Source organism: Etheostoma cragini, chromosome 20, assembly GCF_013103735.1.
Source record: "Etheostoma cragini isolate CJK2018 chromosome 20, CSU_Ecrag_1.0, whole genome shotgun sequence".
NCBI classification, from domain to species: domain Eukaryota; kingdom Metazoa; phylum Chordata; class Actinopteri; order Perciformes; family Percidae; genus Etheostoma; species Etheostoma cragini.
The window spans coordinates 11,738,829-11,758,696 of NC_048426.1; the positions used below are offsets into that span (position 1 = coordinate 11,738,829).

At 39.2% G+C, this 19,868-nt stretch overlaps 2 protein-coding genes across 2 annotated transcripts; both read left to right on the forward strand.

Annotated features, from left to right (window-relative positions):
• Positions 1-13,031, forward strand: ncmap (non-compact myelin associated protein). Its single transcript, XM_034859034.1, has 4 exons — positions 1-520; positions 10,910-11,016; positions 11,442-11,526; positions 12,627-13,031. The coding sequence occupies exons 2-4, from the start codon at positions 10,923-10,925 to the stop codon at positions 12,895-12,897; spliced, it is 450 nt and encodes a 149-aa protein (XP_034714925.1). The 5' UTR covers positions 1-520; positions 10,910-10,922; the 3' UTR covers positions 12,898-13,031.
• Positions 13,032-14,058: 1,027 nt separating this feature from the next.
• Positions 14,059-19,677, forward strand: tmem234 (transmembrane protein 234). The gene is made up of 5 exons (XM_034859103.1): positions 14,059-14,311; positions 14,642-14,799; positions 14,896-14,962; positions 18,830-18,922; positions 19,255-19,677. Exons 1-5 carry the CDS (start codon positions 14,299-14,301, stop codon positions 19,362-19,364), a joined length of 441 nt encoding a protein of 146 aa, XP_034714994.1. The 5' UTR covers positions 14,059-14,298; the 3' UTR covers positions 19,365-19,677.
• The last annotated feature ends 191 nt before the right edge of the window (positions 19,678-19,868 follow it).

Sequence of the window (19,868 nt, forward strand, 5' to 3'; positions counted from 1 at the left end):
AGTTTGATTTTGAGAGGCAGTAGTCATGGTGAGAGACGAGCCAAGCAGACAACTCTGGAGAGGCGCCTCTCTTTTTGATCAGAGGCCACGGCACGCCTCAGGGCGAGGCAGAAGGACCTGAAAAACCTGCTGCCTGCGATTATTACTCTCAGCGAGCACCAGCTCAGGAGGAACAAGTGAGCAAGCGTGGAGCCTCCTCCTTTAAACATAAACACTTTGATTTCCACAGAAAGCACACACAGAGGCATCTCTGGTTGTTTTAAAACTCTTTTAACCTTTTTTTTTTTGTCTGTCTGTCTGTTTTTACCCGTGGGACTGTCCCTTTAGCAGCACCTGGGACATATTTACTTATCGGAGTAGCACACACTCTTCTACTCCCTTGTGCCTCCCTCGCCAGATCTTCTGTGACTGTCAGCCCTCCACTGGGGGACTATGCCCCTATCAGTCAAGTGAGGGTGGGGGCTCTGCAGCTGCTCACTCTCCCATCTGGAGAAGGCTTTGGCTGAAATTAAAGAAGACGGTAAGTCTTTGCTTTTGACTACTTCTTATCTTGGCAGATTTAGTTTTCCTCCTAAACTTCGTCTATTTTGGTTGAGAGGAATAACTCAGTGAGTTGACCGGTCTTTTCTGTGTGTGTGTGTGTGTGTGTGTGTGTGTGTGTGTACAGGGATTCTCCCAGCGATAATGTGGCAAGACAGCAGGTTAGGCTCATGTGAAAGGGAATTGCTCGCATTCCAGAGAGTTTTCAGATTCAGAAATCTGTTAAACCAGTTTTTACATCAAGAAGATGTCCGCCCTCACAACTATCTATCACTACTATCTGCACCATCTCTTATTGTTAAGTGACTGTTTCACAGAACACCACTACTTATTATCTCATTTATTATCAGTTGCCACTACATTGTAAGAAAATGTGACTTCTGTTTGCACAGTACTGCTGAATTACAAACAGGGTTCTTACATAATATTTCAGTTGCATGATGATGTATTAATCATTTTGGACTTTGTGTGAGCTTTGTTTTAGTTGTTCATTTGACCAGGGAAGATGTCTGTGTAATTCTAAAGGGTGACTGGCTCCTATTAATTCATTAAATCAGCTGCAGTCATTTCTTTCAACTTTAATGATTTTGATTACATTCCTGCATTGCTGCACTTAATCACCTTGAGGTTAAATATGGCTGAAATTCCCCTCTGCTGGAAAGGGTGTGGAGTAATTGGGGATATGTCACACACCTTTTATACAGTATACAGTATACAAGTGTACCGGGAGGTAATGAGAGTAATCAGAGAGATATTGGGGTTGAACCACACCACGGATTAATTTGAGGGCACACACCTTTAAGAGGGTTGGGAACAAACAAATTGTTTATTCTCAGAGCTCTGGTGTAAGTAGCCCATAAAACGATTACAAGGGACTGGCTTAAACCAAACGCACCCACCCACCCTAGACCAGTGGACCCAAATAGTGAAAGCTGTCAATTGTATGGAAAATATAACAGCAAAATTACAATTCAGGATGAACATTTATTTAGAGAAGTGGTCGCCTGTCATACAGTATACAGCAGTTGAATAGAGTGTTAAATTAGAACTGGACACTTGCAATTAGGAAAGTAACCTCTCATATCTTGTGTGTCCGTGGTAGCATGTTGAGTCTTGTGTACATAAACGCATGTCACTGCTATCTGTTTTTGTACCATGTTGTGTGAGACGCTCGGTCAAGGATCTTGTTTTAATAGACGTTCAAAAAAAGAATAAGGTTAAAATTAGAGTCTGGATCCCTTTGAAATGTCACTGGGATGGTATACAGTCAGTTTATACAGAATGCATGAGATCTTACTTTTAGCATTTATTCATTGGCCGACAGTAGTGTGTTCCTGACAGTTTGATGAGAGAGAGACATGAGTTAGAAGACAAGATAAAATGACAAGTGTAACCCTTAAAAGAGCATAAAAAGCCTAAAGAACATGGAAGTACATCGGGGTGAAACATCCAATCAGCAGACCATTCCCTCCATCCCCTTTCACAATATGATGTTCACTCAATTTTATTTTGGAATAACAAATAAGCAGTTATAATGAGGCTGGAACTACATCAACCTAAGACGTTTAAACAGATTTTTACACAAAAAAAGAAACCAATCTTCTGTCTGGCTCTGTAGATGATAAGATTAGTGCTTTTAGTACCTTTTTTTAATCATTTTTGACTGGGATATCGCTACCATTTAAATGTTTGGGGTCACTTATAAATTCCATTTCACTCCATTATAGACAGAACACCAGCGGAGATTGGTTGCATCTTTTTTTAACCAGGGCAGCAGTTTTCAGATTACTTGATTATATGCTTACATAATTGAAAAAAAGGTTTTTCAATTATATCACATTGGTAGACAGAACGTGCCTTTGGAAGATTGGATGAATGGTGGCTGATTATGGGCAATCTAGATGTTCAGCCTATAGTTCAGCCACCCACTCAGATCAGCTGGTATTCTGTCTATAATGGAGTGGTATGAAAATTTGGTAATTTACATTGTTTGAAAGTATGCTTTGTTATCCGGTCTTAGAAAGCATACTGGACATACCATCAAGAAGACTGGGTGCGCAAGGGTCTAAATCTTCACCACTTAAACAAAACTACCTCTAGACTCTAATAAAAAGTATTCTTGTTAGCAGCAAACATCTCCGATCTTAAATGCTAACTGTGTTAAATGTTGTATTAGAATGCACTGTAGCAGACCCAGGTGTCAATGTTAGATTAATAAAAATGCAGCATAATGAAAAGGGCAGCTCAAAAGGAAACCCAGTTCTATTACGTGACTTAATTCTGACTAACATGACGTTAGTATTAGTCATTTAATGTGGTATAAAGTCTTAGTCCTATTGTTGGAATAAACAACTGTGGGAAATCAGAATATCCTGACTGAGAAATCAGAACCCGGAAGTTAAGCAAGCCGCTCTGACGAAAATTGGAACGTGTGTTTGTTTCAAAGTTGTTTAATTCGTGTAACAGAAAACTCAGATTGTACAGACAGACTAGCTAGCTGTCGGGATTTACTCCGCAGAGATCTGAGAAAAGGTTAACCATAGTCCTCATAAATCAAGCAGAGTTTAAAATGCCAAAACAAAGGAAGTCTAAGGCAACGGATATCCGGCCTAAATGAGTGAAATCCTGTGTTTTTCTGGTGGCAAAAGAGTAATCACGGAAGTGGAACGTCAAGGATGTAGTCTGTTTCTAACTCAGCCAGTTTAGGCAACTATTGGATCTCTCAAAGCCTTTTAAAAAAAGTGTTTTTTTGCTATCTTTCTATGAATATCCATTTGTCATGCTTTTGTAACCTTGTGAACATTACATTGTATTCTGAGCAGCTGTTGTGCAAACCTAGTGTTTCCAATGACAGAGGTCAGAGTTCATTTTTTAAATTATACTTTTTTTAAACCTAGTTTGGTACTCAGATGAAAGTTGCATTTTTAGTTACTTTTACCCATCATAATATGTAGATATTTCATGGACAACGCAGGCTGTACATTCCCAACTACACGACAAGAGCAATATTTCTGCTGTCATACCTCTTTACTACACACATCCTTTTTAATTCGCCAGTTGTTAATTGTCTGATGTCATTTCATCGTTGACGTCAATAACAGACCGCTGTACACTGTGCCAGAGGCCTGTCAGTGCTGTTGCAAATCCCTTGGTGATGGATTGAGGTATATAACAGTCATGGTTAAGTCCCTCTTCAGTGTGACATATGGAAAACAAATCATATGAGAAATTTGCATCTGCTGTGACGTAGATGACCTCTCCGCTGTGACTCCAGATTGTATGCTTGTTGAACTAATGTCTCCAGCTATGTCTTATTAACCTGCTGCTAATTAATTGACTGCTCAAATATTGACTCTAAGAGCGTCATTTGATCATGTTTATGAACTTGTTTGCTGGAGCCTGCGTTAAACACGCGTGTGTGAACAAACGGGGGAAAGGTCAAGCCGGTTAACTACTTTGTCTAGTTTTTCCTTGTATCAAAAAAAAAAGAGGAAACTAAATTGTTCCTGTTCTGCGTTGGGAGTGCGATCTCTGAAAAAGCAATAAATGATTTGTTTACTGAGGGTGGAAGAAAGGATATTGAGTCTGCCATGTTGGAGAGGAGCTGCACTTTGTGGAACAACAAACACAAGCACACTATTATCACGGCGAGGAAAACACTGTCTAATGTAGATGCTGACGTCAAAGTGATCTGATTAACTCTAGTTATAATTCCTTTGCCCCAAAACTTAAAGAGAAGTTAAGGCTTATTGATTATATCTATGACTTTTAGGTTAGCAGGAGCAGGCCAGTGGTCAGCACTGCTCATCACAGGAAGAATCAGCAATTCTTTTCGGAAAAAAAACTGAAATGTTCAAAAGTTAAGTTTGTTTTATTCATATACAACTTTAAAATCAAACAAGGTTTGCCCCAACGTGCGTCACAAAACAAAAAAGAAAGTGCACGCAAGCATAAACCATGCATAAATATACATAGATACATACATATGCATGGGGGAAATACAACAATATTTAAATAGAAACAAGTTGAAACAAATAAAAAACCCATGAAATCAGATGAAAACAGATTTGAAGTATTTTGTTATCACATTGGACGTATTTCCTGCCATTTTACTTTGCTTACACTAACACTTGAAGTAATGACAGTGAAGCATGTACAGTAAGTTTATTGTTTATGACATTTCCAATCTATGGAGGACGGATGAGGTTAATCAGTTTATTATGATGTTTGGTTAGCACCCCAGCTAGCAGCTGGTGTGATTCTGTGCTTTGTGGTTAAAGGAGTAGTTTGACATTTTGGGAAACATGCTTGTTTGCTTTCTGGTGGAAAGATGGATGAGGAGATCAATACTACAATCTGTACGGAAAATATGAAGCTAGTGGTTAGTAAGCTTAGCTTAGCATAAGGATTGCAAGCTGGGGAAAACAAAGGTCAGTGATTTTGGTTAGTTGTGCAAAGGATCAGGTCGGATTTAAATGTATTTGAAATCGGAATGAATGTAAAGAGCAAAATCAATCGGTAGCAACTCTTTCTTGTCAACTTTGACATAGTTTTCAACTAATGTTAATGTGGAGCAAAAACATTTTCGGTGTTATGGTGTCATATAGATGTAGATAGATAGACAGCTCTCCTCATCTGTGTCTGGGAGGAGGTTAAATGCAGCAGAAACATTTAGTGTTTTTTAAATGTGCCAATGACGTGAGCCAGTCAGCTTTTACTGCATGCCTAACAAAGGATCATCTTTTAAGTACTAATTAGCTGATGGGATGGAATTATTTCCTGGTAAAATATAGGTTATTGAAAAAAATAATAACGATGTTCATGTGTAACATTTTTGGCAATGTACAGTGTTCAGGGCAATTATGGTAGTTGCTACAGTATTCAGCCAGCGGCAAGCACAAGTTGTTTGTGTTCCCGGATGTCCTGTTGAAGTCACAAAGTCAGGAACTGACTGTAGGATGGCGAGTAGTGCCAGGGTACGAGGTGTGTCAACTGTGTCTGTTTCCTCACCTGAGGGCTCTCCAGATCTTTACTTGACGTCTACCATGTCAAACCTACACCTAAATCTTATTGTTTCATTGTATTACCACCACGTCGTCACACCCCATGCTGAGGGAGTTGACACACCCACCCAGTACTGATAAAATGCCGGCAAGTGCCAGGGCTGCAGTTGGCAATCCTAAAACGTAAGTCTACATACTGTACAAGAGTTAGCACTACTGCTACGGCTACAAGTACAACACAGCACAAGAAACGGGAGATGGGTTCAAGTCAAACTCAATTTCAAACTTGCTCATATTATGATCAATTTCAGGTTCATTATTTAGAGGTTTTACCAGAATAGGTTTACATGGTAGAATCTTCAAAAACACTATACTTTTGTTGTACTGTACATTGCAGTAGCTCCTCTTTTTATCCTGTGTGCTCTCTGTGTTAGCTACAGAGTGAGGCATCACAGTTCTACTCCATCTTGCACATGTGTAGTACTTACAGGACTACTATTTAAATGCCCCAAAAAATCCTAATATGAGCACTTTAATTGATTCAGTCGATACCTTGTTCTGGCATTACAGCAAGAACATTTTCTAATGTGATCATATGTACCCTTTTCAAGAGAAGAAAACTGTTTATCATTCAGCCATGTAACGTAAAAACAAAAGAAACTGCTTCATAAGCTGTATTTAGGAAGATCTTAATGATAGCGGTGACCTGGCCAATAGTCTGTCCTGTGGAGTAAAGTTGGAAATGAATGCTACTTGAGACACGATGTTCTGGTGAAGATCCTCATTCCTGTGGTTTGTACAAAACAATCCATCATTTGTGAACTCCCTCTGCTGCTAAAATACATAAATTAAAAAATCTGCTTAAGTCTGTGGTACAGTCTGTGCTGTACAATTTAAAGTTGATAAATGCAAGTACAATATTGTCCAGCAGGAATACAATATTGTGAGCAGTATGTGTCTTGTGCATGGAAATTGTTAGCACAAGGGTACAAAGTCACTCTTGTAACTATTGAATCAGATGCGCAGAATCCATCTCTGTGTTTGTTTAAATGCTTCATTTAGCCTTTTAAACTTTAGGCTTCAGACATATATATGTATTAATATTTATTGTAAACAACTGACTGTGACTATGACTTCAGGTAAAAAGGCTTATAACTGTAAATAGAGGCAAAAATAAATATGCATCCCTTAAGGATGTCATGCTGTCTGTGTTTTGCAGAGGTCCCTTAGGCAAATATGGGAATTGCGATTTCTGCACCATGTTGCCAAAGCAGTAGTATTACCAACTTTACACAGCATATTAGTCAGCCACTTATCAGAAACTGTCACTACAACAAACAGCAAATGATGATATATGTCATTATTAAGCTCTATGTTTAATAGTGTGTCAACAGTGGGAGAAGCTGGTTGTGCAATGTTTGCCATTAAGCAGGAAGCTGCAAGACGTACAGTACACACAAGTATCGAGGACTAGCTTTAAGTCTCTGTTGTCAGCCTGTGATTGAAATTCGGATTTGTTTTTTCATCCAATCCCAATTAAGAAAGAGTCAAAATCCTACTTTGGGGAATATTTTCTACAAATCTTGACCCTGTTGCAGGAATGTGTATGGGGTTGTGAATGGTCCTTTTACATTGCTTCAGGAAATTCACAGCTTGCAGGTTAAATGTAAACTTTAACGCTCCAATAACAGTTGAGGCTGTGTACACGAGCCAATGTATTTGTCCATAAAAAACTAATCTAATAACCTGTGTAAATGTTTTTACTAGTTTAAACCGTTGATTAAAAAACATGTATAAAAAACATTCACAAAAAATATTCACTTTCTTGCAGAGAAAACCAAAAGGCAGATTTTGTGACCTTCCGACAGAGCCAGACTAGCTGTTTTCCCTTGTTTATAGTCTTTATGCTAAGCTAAGCTAACAAGCTGTCAGCTCCAAGTACATTTTTACTGTAGGCTACAGATGTAAGAGTGGTAATGATCCAACAATCAAAATATAACATTCGTTCGAACAAGCTTTACAGGTCAGAGCTAGTTGTTTCCCCCTGTTTCCAGTCTTTATGCTGAGCTAAGATAACTGGCTGCCAGCTGTAGCTGCATATTTACCGTAGGGACTGATGTTGACAGTGAGAGTGGTCTCAGAGTGTGTATTTTCCAAAAACGTCCATCTGAACAGTGGAAGCATTTGTAGCCGAAAATGAAGAGGCCACTGTGAGTGTCAGAAAACGATGACAAAGTTTCAGCTTACAACATCTTTCAGCCGCCAGGTGTTCATTAGAACGTCTTCAGCTGCAGTACAGGGTTCTTTGTAACAGCAGCAGCTACATACCTGACATGTAACAGTAAAGTTTGTAATATTTGTTATATATACAGTATACATATTTGTGTTTTGTACATGGACTTATTCAGTAAAGTAAAAGCAGTGCTGCATATCATTTCATATGTTATGACAATGACAACATTTTGTGAATATTATAGTTTCTTACCAACTTCAGTTAGTGCTTTTGAGAGAAACAGCAGTCTGATGTCTGTCAACAACCTTTCATTAAGTTGACTGGTGGTTCATAAACTCAATCATGTTCAGCGGTAACTTCCCAGGTATGCTATAAAAGTCTTGCATACTTTTTTGTGAATTTGGATGTAATCAATAGAGCAGTCGTAGAGAATAGAGACAACAAGGGATGTGTGCCTGCGTGCGTGTGTTCATGTGTGGGTCTGCTCTTCCTTGTGTTAGGTTAGCCGATGCAAATCTTGGAGCACCTGCTCTGAATGTGCTTCTGTGCTTCACCCCCAGCCGACACAGTTCAATGTCACTCATGTCTTCAATGCAACAATTGTTTGAATGCAATGACTCTTACTTCATCTGTCTCCTATAATTGAAAAATAGTTGGTTACAAAATATGAGTTCCTGACCTCCACGATTGTAAAAAGTGACATTTCTCAGTTTAACAAAATTCTGATATGATAACCCGCTGGATGATTTCAGGATTCATCACTGAAACTGTTAAATGAGAAATGAAAATTAATAAGCACAAAAAAATAACCCACCGCACAGGTGAGCTCAGGTTTACAAAACAGCCTGCATGGACATAAAGATAGATGCTTCTGATAGATGTGACAGATCAAGGGATCATTTTAAAGAGGATCATGTAAATGATAATGATCACATGTCTGAGTCACGGTTTAACGACTCAGTGAAAAGAGGATGAAGAACTCCCATGATGACGCTTGATGACGGTTATAGAACGGGAGAAGTGGAAACTGAGTGACATTTCTACAACAGGCTCAGTGGAAGTTAAAATGAACCTACGTGTAATCATAAGTCATTAGTTTTTTGTTTTTTTTACGAAACTCAGAAACAAAGTGACAGCAGGAGGGATTTTTTCATGTTAAATTTGCATTCGTTTTTAATCCCTGAGCATGCAAAGGCATATTATCCAGACTCAGTGGAAAGTGCCAGTACTAGTTTTAGGGCCAGCTGTGTGTGGATTGTGTCCTGAACCGTATCCGGGATCCTTCTTATTAACAGAGGATCTCTGTGTGACATGTAACAGTTGCAACACAGTAGACTAGATCATTTTGATCAAGACTACTGATTAGAGCTTAGCGATATGGAGAAAATCAAACATCACAATATTTCTGATCAAATGCCTTGATATTGATAGCGCAACAATATTGTAGTGTTGACTATTGGTGCTTTCACAAAATATTTACACAATGAGATTTTTGATAAATAATCATCAGTAATGTGGATATAATGTCTATGTGGGTGAAGGTAAAACATAGAACAGTTACAACAGTCTGGTAAGTTCAGAATATGACATCACTTTAAATGGATCCTTTAAAACCTGGAAAAGACAATACTTACAATGTTACGATATATACAAAATCTATCTATTCTCATGTCCCTAAATCGATAAAATAGCAATATTAATGCCCAGCCCTAGTTCAGATCAATGAAAACAATGATTAAATGGGTCATTTTTCAGAGAACAAAATCACATCAGTGCAACTTTGTATTAGGCTGTTCCTCGTGAAAATTATGGCAGTTAGAGAGGGACAAAAGCACAGGAAAACATTTGCCATGTTTTTGATGAGTCATCGGTGACACACGAGAGGAGGAAATATTTCAAGATTTAAGGATGTTCTTATTTGATATTTTCTTTATTCTCAACAAATTCCATGAAAAGACCAAGACCAGTTAGTCTAATACTTTCCAACTTCCCTACCCAGTCTGCAACATTCAACAGCAGGTCCATATGTTCATACTAAAGATGTAAATCTTTGCCAAATTGATATTAAAAAAAAGGCTCAGTCATTTTCTAAAACAGCTGAGCAGCTGAAGTTTTTAGCAAATGTTACTCAAGGAGGAGTAAAAAGTGCATTTGTTGCATTTCAATATTTATACATATGTGTCACCCAGTGCAAACCTGTGGCTCGCTGATTTTTTTTAAATTATTTTTGGAAGAAAGGAACAGGTTGTATTAGGCTATGTCTACACAGACACTACTTGTTAGTAGGATTGGTTTATTTGTTACAATGAGAAAAAATAGGAATTATCACCAGACAGGATTTTTAACCTACAGCGGAACATATCTATTCCCTCTTAACAACCTTATCTTGTATAGTGTGCATATATGCATATGGAGGATTGTTAACACGCAATGAATTCATGTTCCAAAATAAGAACTGTAGCACAGCACTGCAGCTCTGTAATGCACATGTCCTACATGTCTCATTATAGTTTCCTGGTCTGTTCTGGCTTGGATCAGTCCGTCCGGTGATACACCTCCCAAATGTTTTCATAAAGCTTTAGCAGACATGATAGTGATGCATAAACCTGCTGTGTGATCATAAAGCCAGCTGATAAAGAGCTAACTCAAAGCCGTTCAACCTTTCCTATCAGTTTTATGCCAGTCATGTGAACGTGATATGAGGTTTGCATAGAGACAAAGTCTACAGTACAGTATAAGCTGCCTGTAGTTTAAAAGATCTTAATGGTAGTTGTAATCTGGTCAGAGCATCTGTTCTGTGAAGTAAGGACAGCACTGATTACTACTTCATACACAATGTTCTGGTAAGGATCCGCATTCCTGTGGTTTAAAAAAACAATCATTCACTGCAGTGCACTCCCTCTTCTACTAGCACCTGTCTACTGCTGATAAAAACTATATCACGCTGCCGTTTTAATCTACAAATCCTATATTCTCTCCTCATTCTATTCTTGTCCACTCGCTTATTAATCGGTAGTATGACTGCAACAGAAACGGTTTTAGCCTTGAAATGTATTATCGTTACATAAATGTAGTGCTCTGTAATCATGGTGTCAGAGAATATTAAGTTGACTAAAGTGTTTTTTTTGTTCAGGTAATTGCTGAAGATGCAAGCTTCAACTGTCTCACCTGGGACCAGCACTCTAACACCTTCAAACACAACCACCACTACAAAGACCAAAGAACAAATACTCATCCAGAGTAAGGATATGTGTGTGTGGGTTTGTGTGTGTGTGTGTCTGTGTGTGTCTGTCTGCATTGTCTCCTTGTCCTCTTAAGTTGGATATCAATAAAACACACCCTTGTGAATGACGTGTTTGTTCTGGACACCATTAGATCTTAGGCTGTCCCCTATGGTAGATAAGACAAGACTCATAAATAACAACCTACCGTGTCATGCGGTCTAATCTAAATTGTTTGTATGGGAGTGGCACTCATGCATTTAATACAAAATGTTTACCTGTGAGTGATGTTGTTGCTATGCTACTACAGACTACTTCTGGTGGAAACAAATTAAAAGTTGAACCACATGGAGGAGAAGGAATATGTCCAATGCTAATTTTAGGAGAGACACACTGACTGACAACCTTTTTACATGTTATTCACTCATTCTTTCTGTTTCTCAGGTTCCGGGGCAATGATTGCTGTCATTGTCATAGGTATCATCATTCTTCTTGCCATTCTCCTAATCATCCTGAAGACGTACAACAGGTACGGTCGCATTCCTGTTTGACAGGACAATTTCTGCATGGTGAACGTTGTGAGCATACTATGTCATACATGTCTTGAACATACAATGCTATTTTATTCACTTCCAGAAGGCCTGTAATCCATTTTTACATTGCATTACATTTAGCTGACACTTTTATCCAAAGCGACTTACAATTGCTATACATGTCAGAGGCCACAGGCCTCTGGAGCAACAAGAGGTTAAGTGTCCTGCTCAGGGACACGTTGGTTCATGTATCGCAGTGGGAATTGAACCCAGACTCCCACACCAAAGGCATGTATCGTATCCACTGCGCCATCACCACCCCATCATTTTTAGAGGCCCGAGGAGGTACAACTACTACTACTACTATCAAGTATTACACAATATTTACAAATATTTCCCTCCCGGTAGAATTAGAAAGTAGTATGAAATGTAAATATTAATTACAGTATTTGAGTAAAGGTACTTTGGAACATTCCACGCTACCAGTGTGAGGATTGGGACCCCCAAAGGGATCGTACCATAAGGCTCAAGGGGTCACAATTCAGTGCACAACAGATAAAGAACAGTATTAAAAAGACATCTCTTCTACACATTTATAATCTGTGAAGCATACAGTACCCTCTGTTCTTTTCTACCCTTGCTTCAGATAAGGAACCGCCCTCACAGTGTACAGAATAACCAACATAATAAAATCACAGTGTAGACAATGTAAATGATAAAAATTATGCAAACGATGTAAGCAGAATTAGACCTTTTTTTCCCTACTTTTCTACAATTAATTGTTTTCTTTGCGCTGTCAAGCATCTCAAAGTTATTCAAATGAAACAATTTATGAAGACAAAACACATTGGATTTATGTTCACAACAAATTGACATATTAAACTTAATATGAGCGATGAGGAGAGCTCACATGTAGACCAAAAGCCAAAAAATTTGGGACTCAGTAGTCAAGTGTGGGTATTTCTATTTACAGTTTTGACAAAGAAAAAAATATTATTTTCTTTCTTATTTGTCCTCTTTTTGGCCATTTTTTAATCACACGTCAATTTGCTAAATGACAGCCAGTAAAGTGACGTCATGATTTATTTGTCGCCAGGCGGACACATGTATCCAGAGTCCTGGGAACCAGCGGTGGCTCCAAACCTCGTCCGAAGATGTCACAATCCAGCAACCTGCCGCTGAGCACCATGGGAATCAACTCTGTGTCAGGCAGCATCTCCAATTCCAACCCAGTCTCAGAGAATGGCTTCCAGCTGCCCAGAATGGAGCTGACCAGTATGGAGGGAAACCACATAGAGGAAAGCAGCACCGTCAGTGTTTCCAATGCGGTAACCATACACGATTCTCCATCAGTGACAAACACATAGCAGCAAGAGTGTGGTTCTCACAACAGGCCCTGACTGATGTGTCGTCTTCATTCATGACCACATACTGTGTGCAGACTGAATCCTGTGAAAACTCAATCCGTGACGTTAGTGTTTTCACTGCCGATCTCCACCAACATGTCCTTTTGATGAGAAAAAATAAACATCAGGAACAAAACGGTACCATAAACAGACATAACGGATTGCATGAAGGATGTTGAAGGACGGAGAAATGAGATGTTCTTGAGAAGATTTGGTTTTCGGCTACAGGCAGTGTTCAGAGTGTAGATGCCAGACATTTCTTACGGTTTGTAATCTTTGCAGGTCACTACTAATACAATGCAACAAAAAGAATGTGTAGAAATGACTGTAATGGCTTGAGAACGTTGCTCACACGTGTGTACATTTCTATAATAAATCACATAGGTTCATGACTAAATTTAAGGTTTAGTATAAACTTTAGAGAAGACAAAGACAACATGAAAGAAAGCTAACTCAATGTGCAATGGATGCCAGTATGTTTGAGTAAAATGTGTTGACATTGCAGATTTATTTTGATCTAACGTTATTCACAAAATCTGGTTAACCTTGCATTATACTGTCTTTATTTTCTGATCACAGATTCTCTCAGATTAGTTTTTGTTCCAGAAATCTATAAAAAGTCAGTGTACTTATTTTATTACTTTGTATAACAAAGAGACCACAGAGATGTTTTATGAGACATCTGGGTGTCAACCTAACAAGCTAATGTGAATCCTTTGTAGTTTGATGCCAAAGGATTTTGCACTTTATTTCCATTGCTCCCTGTATTTTTTTGTGTTTCTTTAAATTAAATGAGATGGAAAATAAAAAAATATTTTTACTTGTGGCTGACCTGTTTATTCAAATGAAGTGTCATTGTACATTACCTTACATTACATGTCATTTAACCGATGCTTTTATCCAAAGTGACTTACAATGTTGCTATATATTAAGTGTGGCATCGAAACCATGTCTCCCACACCAAAGGCACCACCACTCATTTGTATAAAGGACAAATTGATGATTTTGAATGATAGGTAAAAATTCCGGCGTATGTTGCTTGATTCTAAACACTGGTCTCTGATTTGGTGAGTTTTTGTTGTTAGTTATTGCGCCATCTGCTGGTACGTTTTGGTACGACAACCTTAAAAGCCCCGAAGCCCCATTCAAGATAAGTAATGCTGCAAAACGTTGCAGTGAATGAATGAGACCGTCGTCATAAAACCGTTCGATGCTTCATTCTATTCATTTTTAGTCCTGGGGATAATGAATACATGGGTTTAAAACGTTTTATCAAACTGGCGATTTAAGTGACGTTAATGCTCACTTAACAACTGAGTTGAAGAACTTGAACGCGACTCTAGAGTGACTGTTTACATTACGATGGTGACTGTAGGTGAGTGGCTAACAAGCTAATTTATTCTCTCAACATGACATTTGCCAAATGTTTATGTATTTTGAAACTTTTTTACTTTGAAACATAATATATATTCATAACTATCCGCTTCCTCTTTAGCATGAATAACACAGAACTAACCCAAATATAGCTTACACATTAGAGCTAATGCTAAGGAAGTAAACTAGCTAGTTATGACCACCTGTATACGTAGCTCAGGTGCTAACTCGGTTCGTGGCTCGGTCAACGTGAAACACATGACTCATTTAACAATACTATTAGGATTCTAAGTATGATATGAACTGACAATGTGATTGTCCTGTGTTGTAGTGGAGCTGCTGAGTCTCCTGCTAGTGTCTGTGCTGTGGGGCTGCACCAACCCTTTCCTAAAGAAAGGCACAGAGGGGATAGAAAATGTCCAACACAACAACAACAACCGAGTATTACAGCTACTGGCTGAGGTCAAGTTTCTTTTCCTAAACATCAAGGTAAATCCCGTTATCCGTTCTTTGTTTGCCAATGGGTGTGCATGTTTGAAATGATTAAGTTTCCTTAAAATGATTACCCTGTGTTGCTCCACACAGTATCTGGTCCCATTTCTCCTGAACCAGAGCGGCTCTTTGGTCTACTATTATACCCTCTCCACCACAGGTGAGACACACTTTAAAACCAACAACGCCATTCAGTCATTGCCGTCTAAAGGGAAGAATGACCTTCTCACAGCTGACATTTGAACTTGTGATATCATGAAGAGCACATGTATGAATAATAACATTAATTGCTCATTAGTTACATTACTTGGGCCTGTAAATCATCCCAGTGAGCTGGCGTGCATAATACCTGGAATATGCTAAATGCAATGCAGCCATCATTAATGTTATTAATTACACCTGTGCTATAACTGCTATGACAAGACACGTTTGCTGTAACAAAGCAAATTTTTAAAGATGTTTTTACAATCTGTATTATCAACATAGTATTATTACTATACAAAGCATATACATATACAAAGCTACATGTTTTTTTGTGTGTTTTTTTTTACAATGTGCACATAAAGCTTACAATTTCAGTTCATGAAAATAAAAATGACTTAAATTGTCTGGCGGTGTTGTCTATAGTGTTCCACAGGACATGAGAAGTCTTTTAAGCTTTTTTTATTTATTTTTTACTTTACATACTGATTCAAAGAATGTCTGAAATTCACTTAAAGGTCCCATAACATGGTGCTTTTTGGATGCTTTTATGTAGGCCTTAGGGGTTGCCTAATAATGTATCTGAAGTCTTTTTCCCGAAATTCAGCCTTGGTGCAGAACTACAGCCACTAGAGCAGTCCCACAATGACATGCCATTTCTGTGTCTGTAGCTATTGAGGAGGAGAGGGGGGGAGGGGGTGGGGGCAGCATTGACCAACTGCCCCTTTGCTCGTTTAGAAGCCATGATGTCGCTCTCTTTCTCATTGATGGGCCAAATTCTTTGGGTGGGAAAAGCAGAGAAAGGGGAGGTAACCTCGCCCCTAATGACCCCATAAGGGGCCAGATTCCAGATCGGCCCATCAGAGCTTTAATTTTCTCAAAGGCAGAGCACAATACCCAGGGCTCGGTTTACACCTATCGCCATTTCTAACCACTGGGGGACCATTGGCAGGCTTGGGGAATGCTTATTAATGTTAAAAAACTCATAAAGTGAAATACTCTTGCCATGGAACCTTTAAAACACGCTTGTATTGGCAAGTTTGACAAGTAGTTACCTGGGACTAAAACCTCAATCCACCAAACACGGATTTGGGAGTGACAATTCAAGTGGAATTATTATGAATTTAACAATGTTTTAGCCAATTAATCTTAAAAATTCTATTAATGGTTTCAAAATCTAAAATACTTAGCCTTAATTTGCAGTTTTTGATGTTGACACTGGAATGGTAGATCTCAGGAGGGTGGCACTTCAAAAGTAGATCTCGGGTCAAAAAAGCTTGGGCACCCTTGCATTAAGGACTCCTTCTGAGTACTGTCTCTGATAAGTGTTTTCCTCTTTCCATACTCTCTGATTTTTCCGAATGAATTTGAAAAAGAGTAAGTCAATAGCTACACACGTTAACACATCGATATATGAAGACACCAATCTGAACACCAATATGGATAAACGGTCCGCCTTAGAAAGTAAAGCACTCCCAGAAACGGTAAGCTCTTGGTAACCAATAGTTAAAAATGGTTTTGGTGTTACCAACCTTTTGGTAGCCTTTTTATGAGAGATCCTTTCATCTGTAGATTGACTTATAGTGATTCCCAAATATTTCTTCTTATAATCTTTTTAACCTTTTTATCATCTACTGAAGACCATGTTCTTTCACTCAGCCCCACGCTCAGGTGTATTTCCTGTATTTCTGCCCACCCAGATCTCACACTTATTTTTTTATTTTTTTGAACAGAGGGAGATGCATTTTCAGAATTCAAACCCCTTTTGAAATAAATTAATAAAACACATCAATAATCTAGTGCTAAAATTTTACCTCCACGTGCTGCATAACTTTCTAAAATATATCGTCGTTAATCATGTGGTAGAAAGTCAGAGAGAACAATTCTGCGCTACACCTCATTTATCTTCAATGGACCTCCTTCACAGCAGACATCATTTGTCATAGTAGGACATCACAGGTATTACTAATACCATTAACAATGCCTCGGTGCTGTGTGGGTGATACAGAACGCCATGACTGTGTGCCAGTGAGTCAGCACAAAACCAATACCTGAATTGTTGTGTCTTGCACAAGTTCAAGGAGCTGATAAGATACCACTGTGGAACTGGAATTGTGTCTCTTATGATTTCATGTGACATTGTTTATACCTGTGCATTTCCTGCTATGACATGTCAACATGCCCTCTGTGAGAAAGACTTATGGTAGAAGCTAACTGTTCAGACTTAACTGTTACACAATCAAGTGTTGTTTGGCTGCTAAATGTTATCTAGAGGAAAACTACTGAGAAGATTAATGAACGTACATGTCAAGAAATGCCGAATATGCCAGTGTGACCGGCCAAGCTAATTTGTTTTAAGCGATTAGTCTGTTGATTCTGAATCCGTAATGGATAGTAAGACCAGAGCCACAGCGATAACACAGGCACAGAGACAGGATAAAGTTCAGGTGGTTTTAATGAGATTTGAGGAGTGCAAACACTGGTGAAGACAGGTGGCTGGTAGGCGTTAGGAAGGTAGGCAGCTCGGATGGACAACGGATGGATCTATGAGAAAAAGCAAGGTTAGTACTAGAGAACTACAAGAAGCACCAACACGAGTGTAAACAACTAGGAGCCAAGTTACCACAATAGTGCATGTAACAATCTGGCGCTGAAGAGGCGGTCAGCCCGGTCTTATGAATGGCGGTGGGACGATGAGTAATGAGGAACAGCTGAGTGGAAGACGGAACGTAGATGGAAGCCACGCCTCTGAATCGCCAGGAACGCCCTCACGGCAAATCGGACAACACACAGGGAAGAAAGGGGAGACACGACATAGGTCGGGGAATGCAGCAGACCACAACAGAATCTTGAGTTGACGTTTTTAGTCTGACTGTATAACAGTATAACGTAAGACAAGGAAACACAGCAAATTCTTTCATTTGAGCATCTGTCACATGCAAATATTTGCCGTTATTGCTTGAAGAATTACTTACTAAAACGATTATTTGACTATGAAAATAATTCAATTGATTGATTAATTGACAAATTGTTTCAACTCTAAACGGACCCCATATCACTTAGTAAGATATGATCCTGCTTTTGGAACATGTACAGCTTCAATTGTAAACCAATATTCCTACTGTTTTTATAATAATAATAAGTCTGTAGTGTACCCCCCATTTTTTTTGATTTTTGAAATCCTGGTCCTTACTTTTAGAGCCCTGCACGGCAAAGCTCCTCCATACATCTCTGACTTGACACAGCTTCACACTCCTACCAGTATTCTGAGTTTATTAGGTCAGAGGATGTTAGTGGTCCCCCACACTCTAAAACTAGGGGGGCTCGATCATTGCCAGCAGCTCCTAGGCTGTGGAATGACTTCCTCTCTCTCTACAATTCTGTAAACACTGTCAAATCTTTTATAAAGCAATTAAAGACTCTGTTGTTCAAGCAGGCTTTTAGTTAGTTGAGGCTTGTTGTGGTTGTTTAGGTTTTCTATTTATTGTTACATTTTTTTGTATTTAAATGTGTTGTATGGCATTTTAATCAGAATTTGTGATTTTTATCTGTGAAAGGTGCTATACAAATAAATTGACTATATAATATGCTACTACATATATATATATATATATATATATATATATATATATGCTCTACAATTTTATCAAAGAAAGAATACTAATTAATTTACAAACATGGATCTCATTGGACTAATAGTTCTTGTAGATTTTGGGAACGTTTGGGGTCCTTTTTGTACAGAGATTTGCATCATCTGGGGATAGCGGGACACGGGGTTTGCATGTTGATTTGGTAGCTGAATATCATATCTCCTTCTCTTATCCAGACTTATCGCTGGCTGTGCCTGTGGCCAACTCTCTCACCTTCCTTTGCACTCTGCTCACTGGCAAGTTACTGGGTGAAGAGTTTGGAGGCAGACGTAAGTGACTCAATTTTACACACCTACCTGCTTTTCGGCACCAGGGCAGTCACACAGCAAGTTATACTGACACCCATAAGGAGGAATCGGGGATGCTACAAGCTTGATGATCAAACATTTGGCTGCTGGAACACATTCAGGGATGTTACATAAGCAAGACACAAGTCATTTTTACTAGACCGGCATGCCAAGACATTATTGAGGAGTTTATTCCCTCATCTGCCTTTCTCCTCTCCTCTGGTTCTAAAAGACTCTACTGGTTGTCTTCTGTCTTTTAAGATGTTAATTTCTAACTTTGATTTTCTTTTGCCCACGCTCCACACTCTCTGCAGAGGCTGTCGCAGGGATGCTCCTCACCATGGCTGGCATCACTCTTTGTGTTATAAGCTCCATGGATGGTGAAGACACTGGGAAGCACAATACGACCCAGGCAGCACACTAAAGGAGATGACAATTAAAGACAAATTCCCCTATACCTTCAAGTCATTCCTTAGTAGCCGAGGAAAGACGGCCAAAGCAAAGTTGGGGCAGGACTAGAGGGGGCAATTTAGATTCATACAGCGACTCCTTAGAGCTACTGTTCTGGTGGGAGAATCGTGCCTAAATAAAGTCGGTGTGCTCTTTAAAAGACATGTCCGGAGACTCTTACACCATGTTGAAGGGGAAGTGGGTTCATGTAGGGTTCACCTCAAACCTAGACTTTATTTATGGTGCTTGCATAGAAAGTGGTGCTTTTAATTTCAAGCACTCTGCTGCCCCCCCCCCCCCCCCCCCCCCCCCCCCCCCCCCCCCCCCCCCCATGTGACTGGCATCTGCATAAATGCTATAGAGGCTGCATACATATAAGGCTGTTGTTTTGAAATGGACCAATTAGCTCTAACCTCCTTGTTTGACGGGGACATTTGACTGCGGCTGCCCTCTGTCTGCTGTGGTGTGGGTTTGAGGA

Bases quoted from the DNA above. Each gene is read 5' to 3' on its own strand.
- tmem234 (XM_034859103.1), top strand. The intron at 14,800-14,895 runs GTAAATCCCGTT...TGCTCCACACAG, and splicing joins TTCTTTTCCTAAACATCAAG to TATCTGGTCCCATTTCTCCT. The intron at 14,963-18,829 runs GTGAGACACACT...TCTCTTATCCAG, and splicing joins TTATACCCTCTCCACCACAG to ACTTATCGCTGGCTGTGCCT.
- ncmap (XM_034859034.1), top strand. From the start codon at position 10,923: ATGCAAGCTTCAACTGTCTCACCTGGGACCAGCACTCTAACACCTTCA. The intron at 11,017-11,441 runs GTAAGGATATGT...TCTGTTTCTCAG, and splicing joins AGAACAAATACTCATCCAGA to GTTCCGGGGCAATGATTGCT. The intron at 11,527-12,626 runs GTACGGTCGCAT...ATTTGTCGCCAG, and splicing joins ATCCTGAAGACGTACAACAG to GCGGACACATGTATCCAGAG.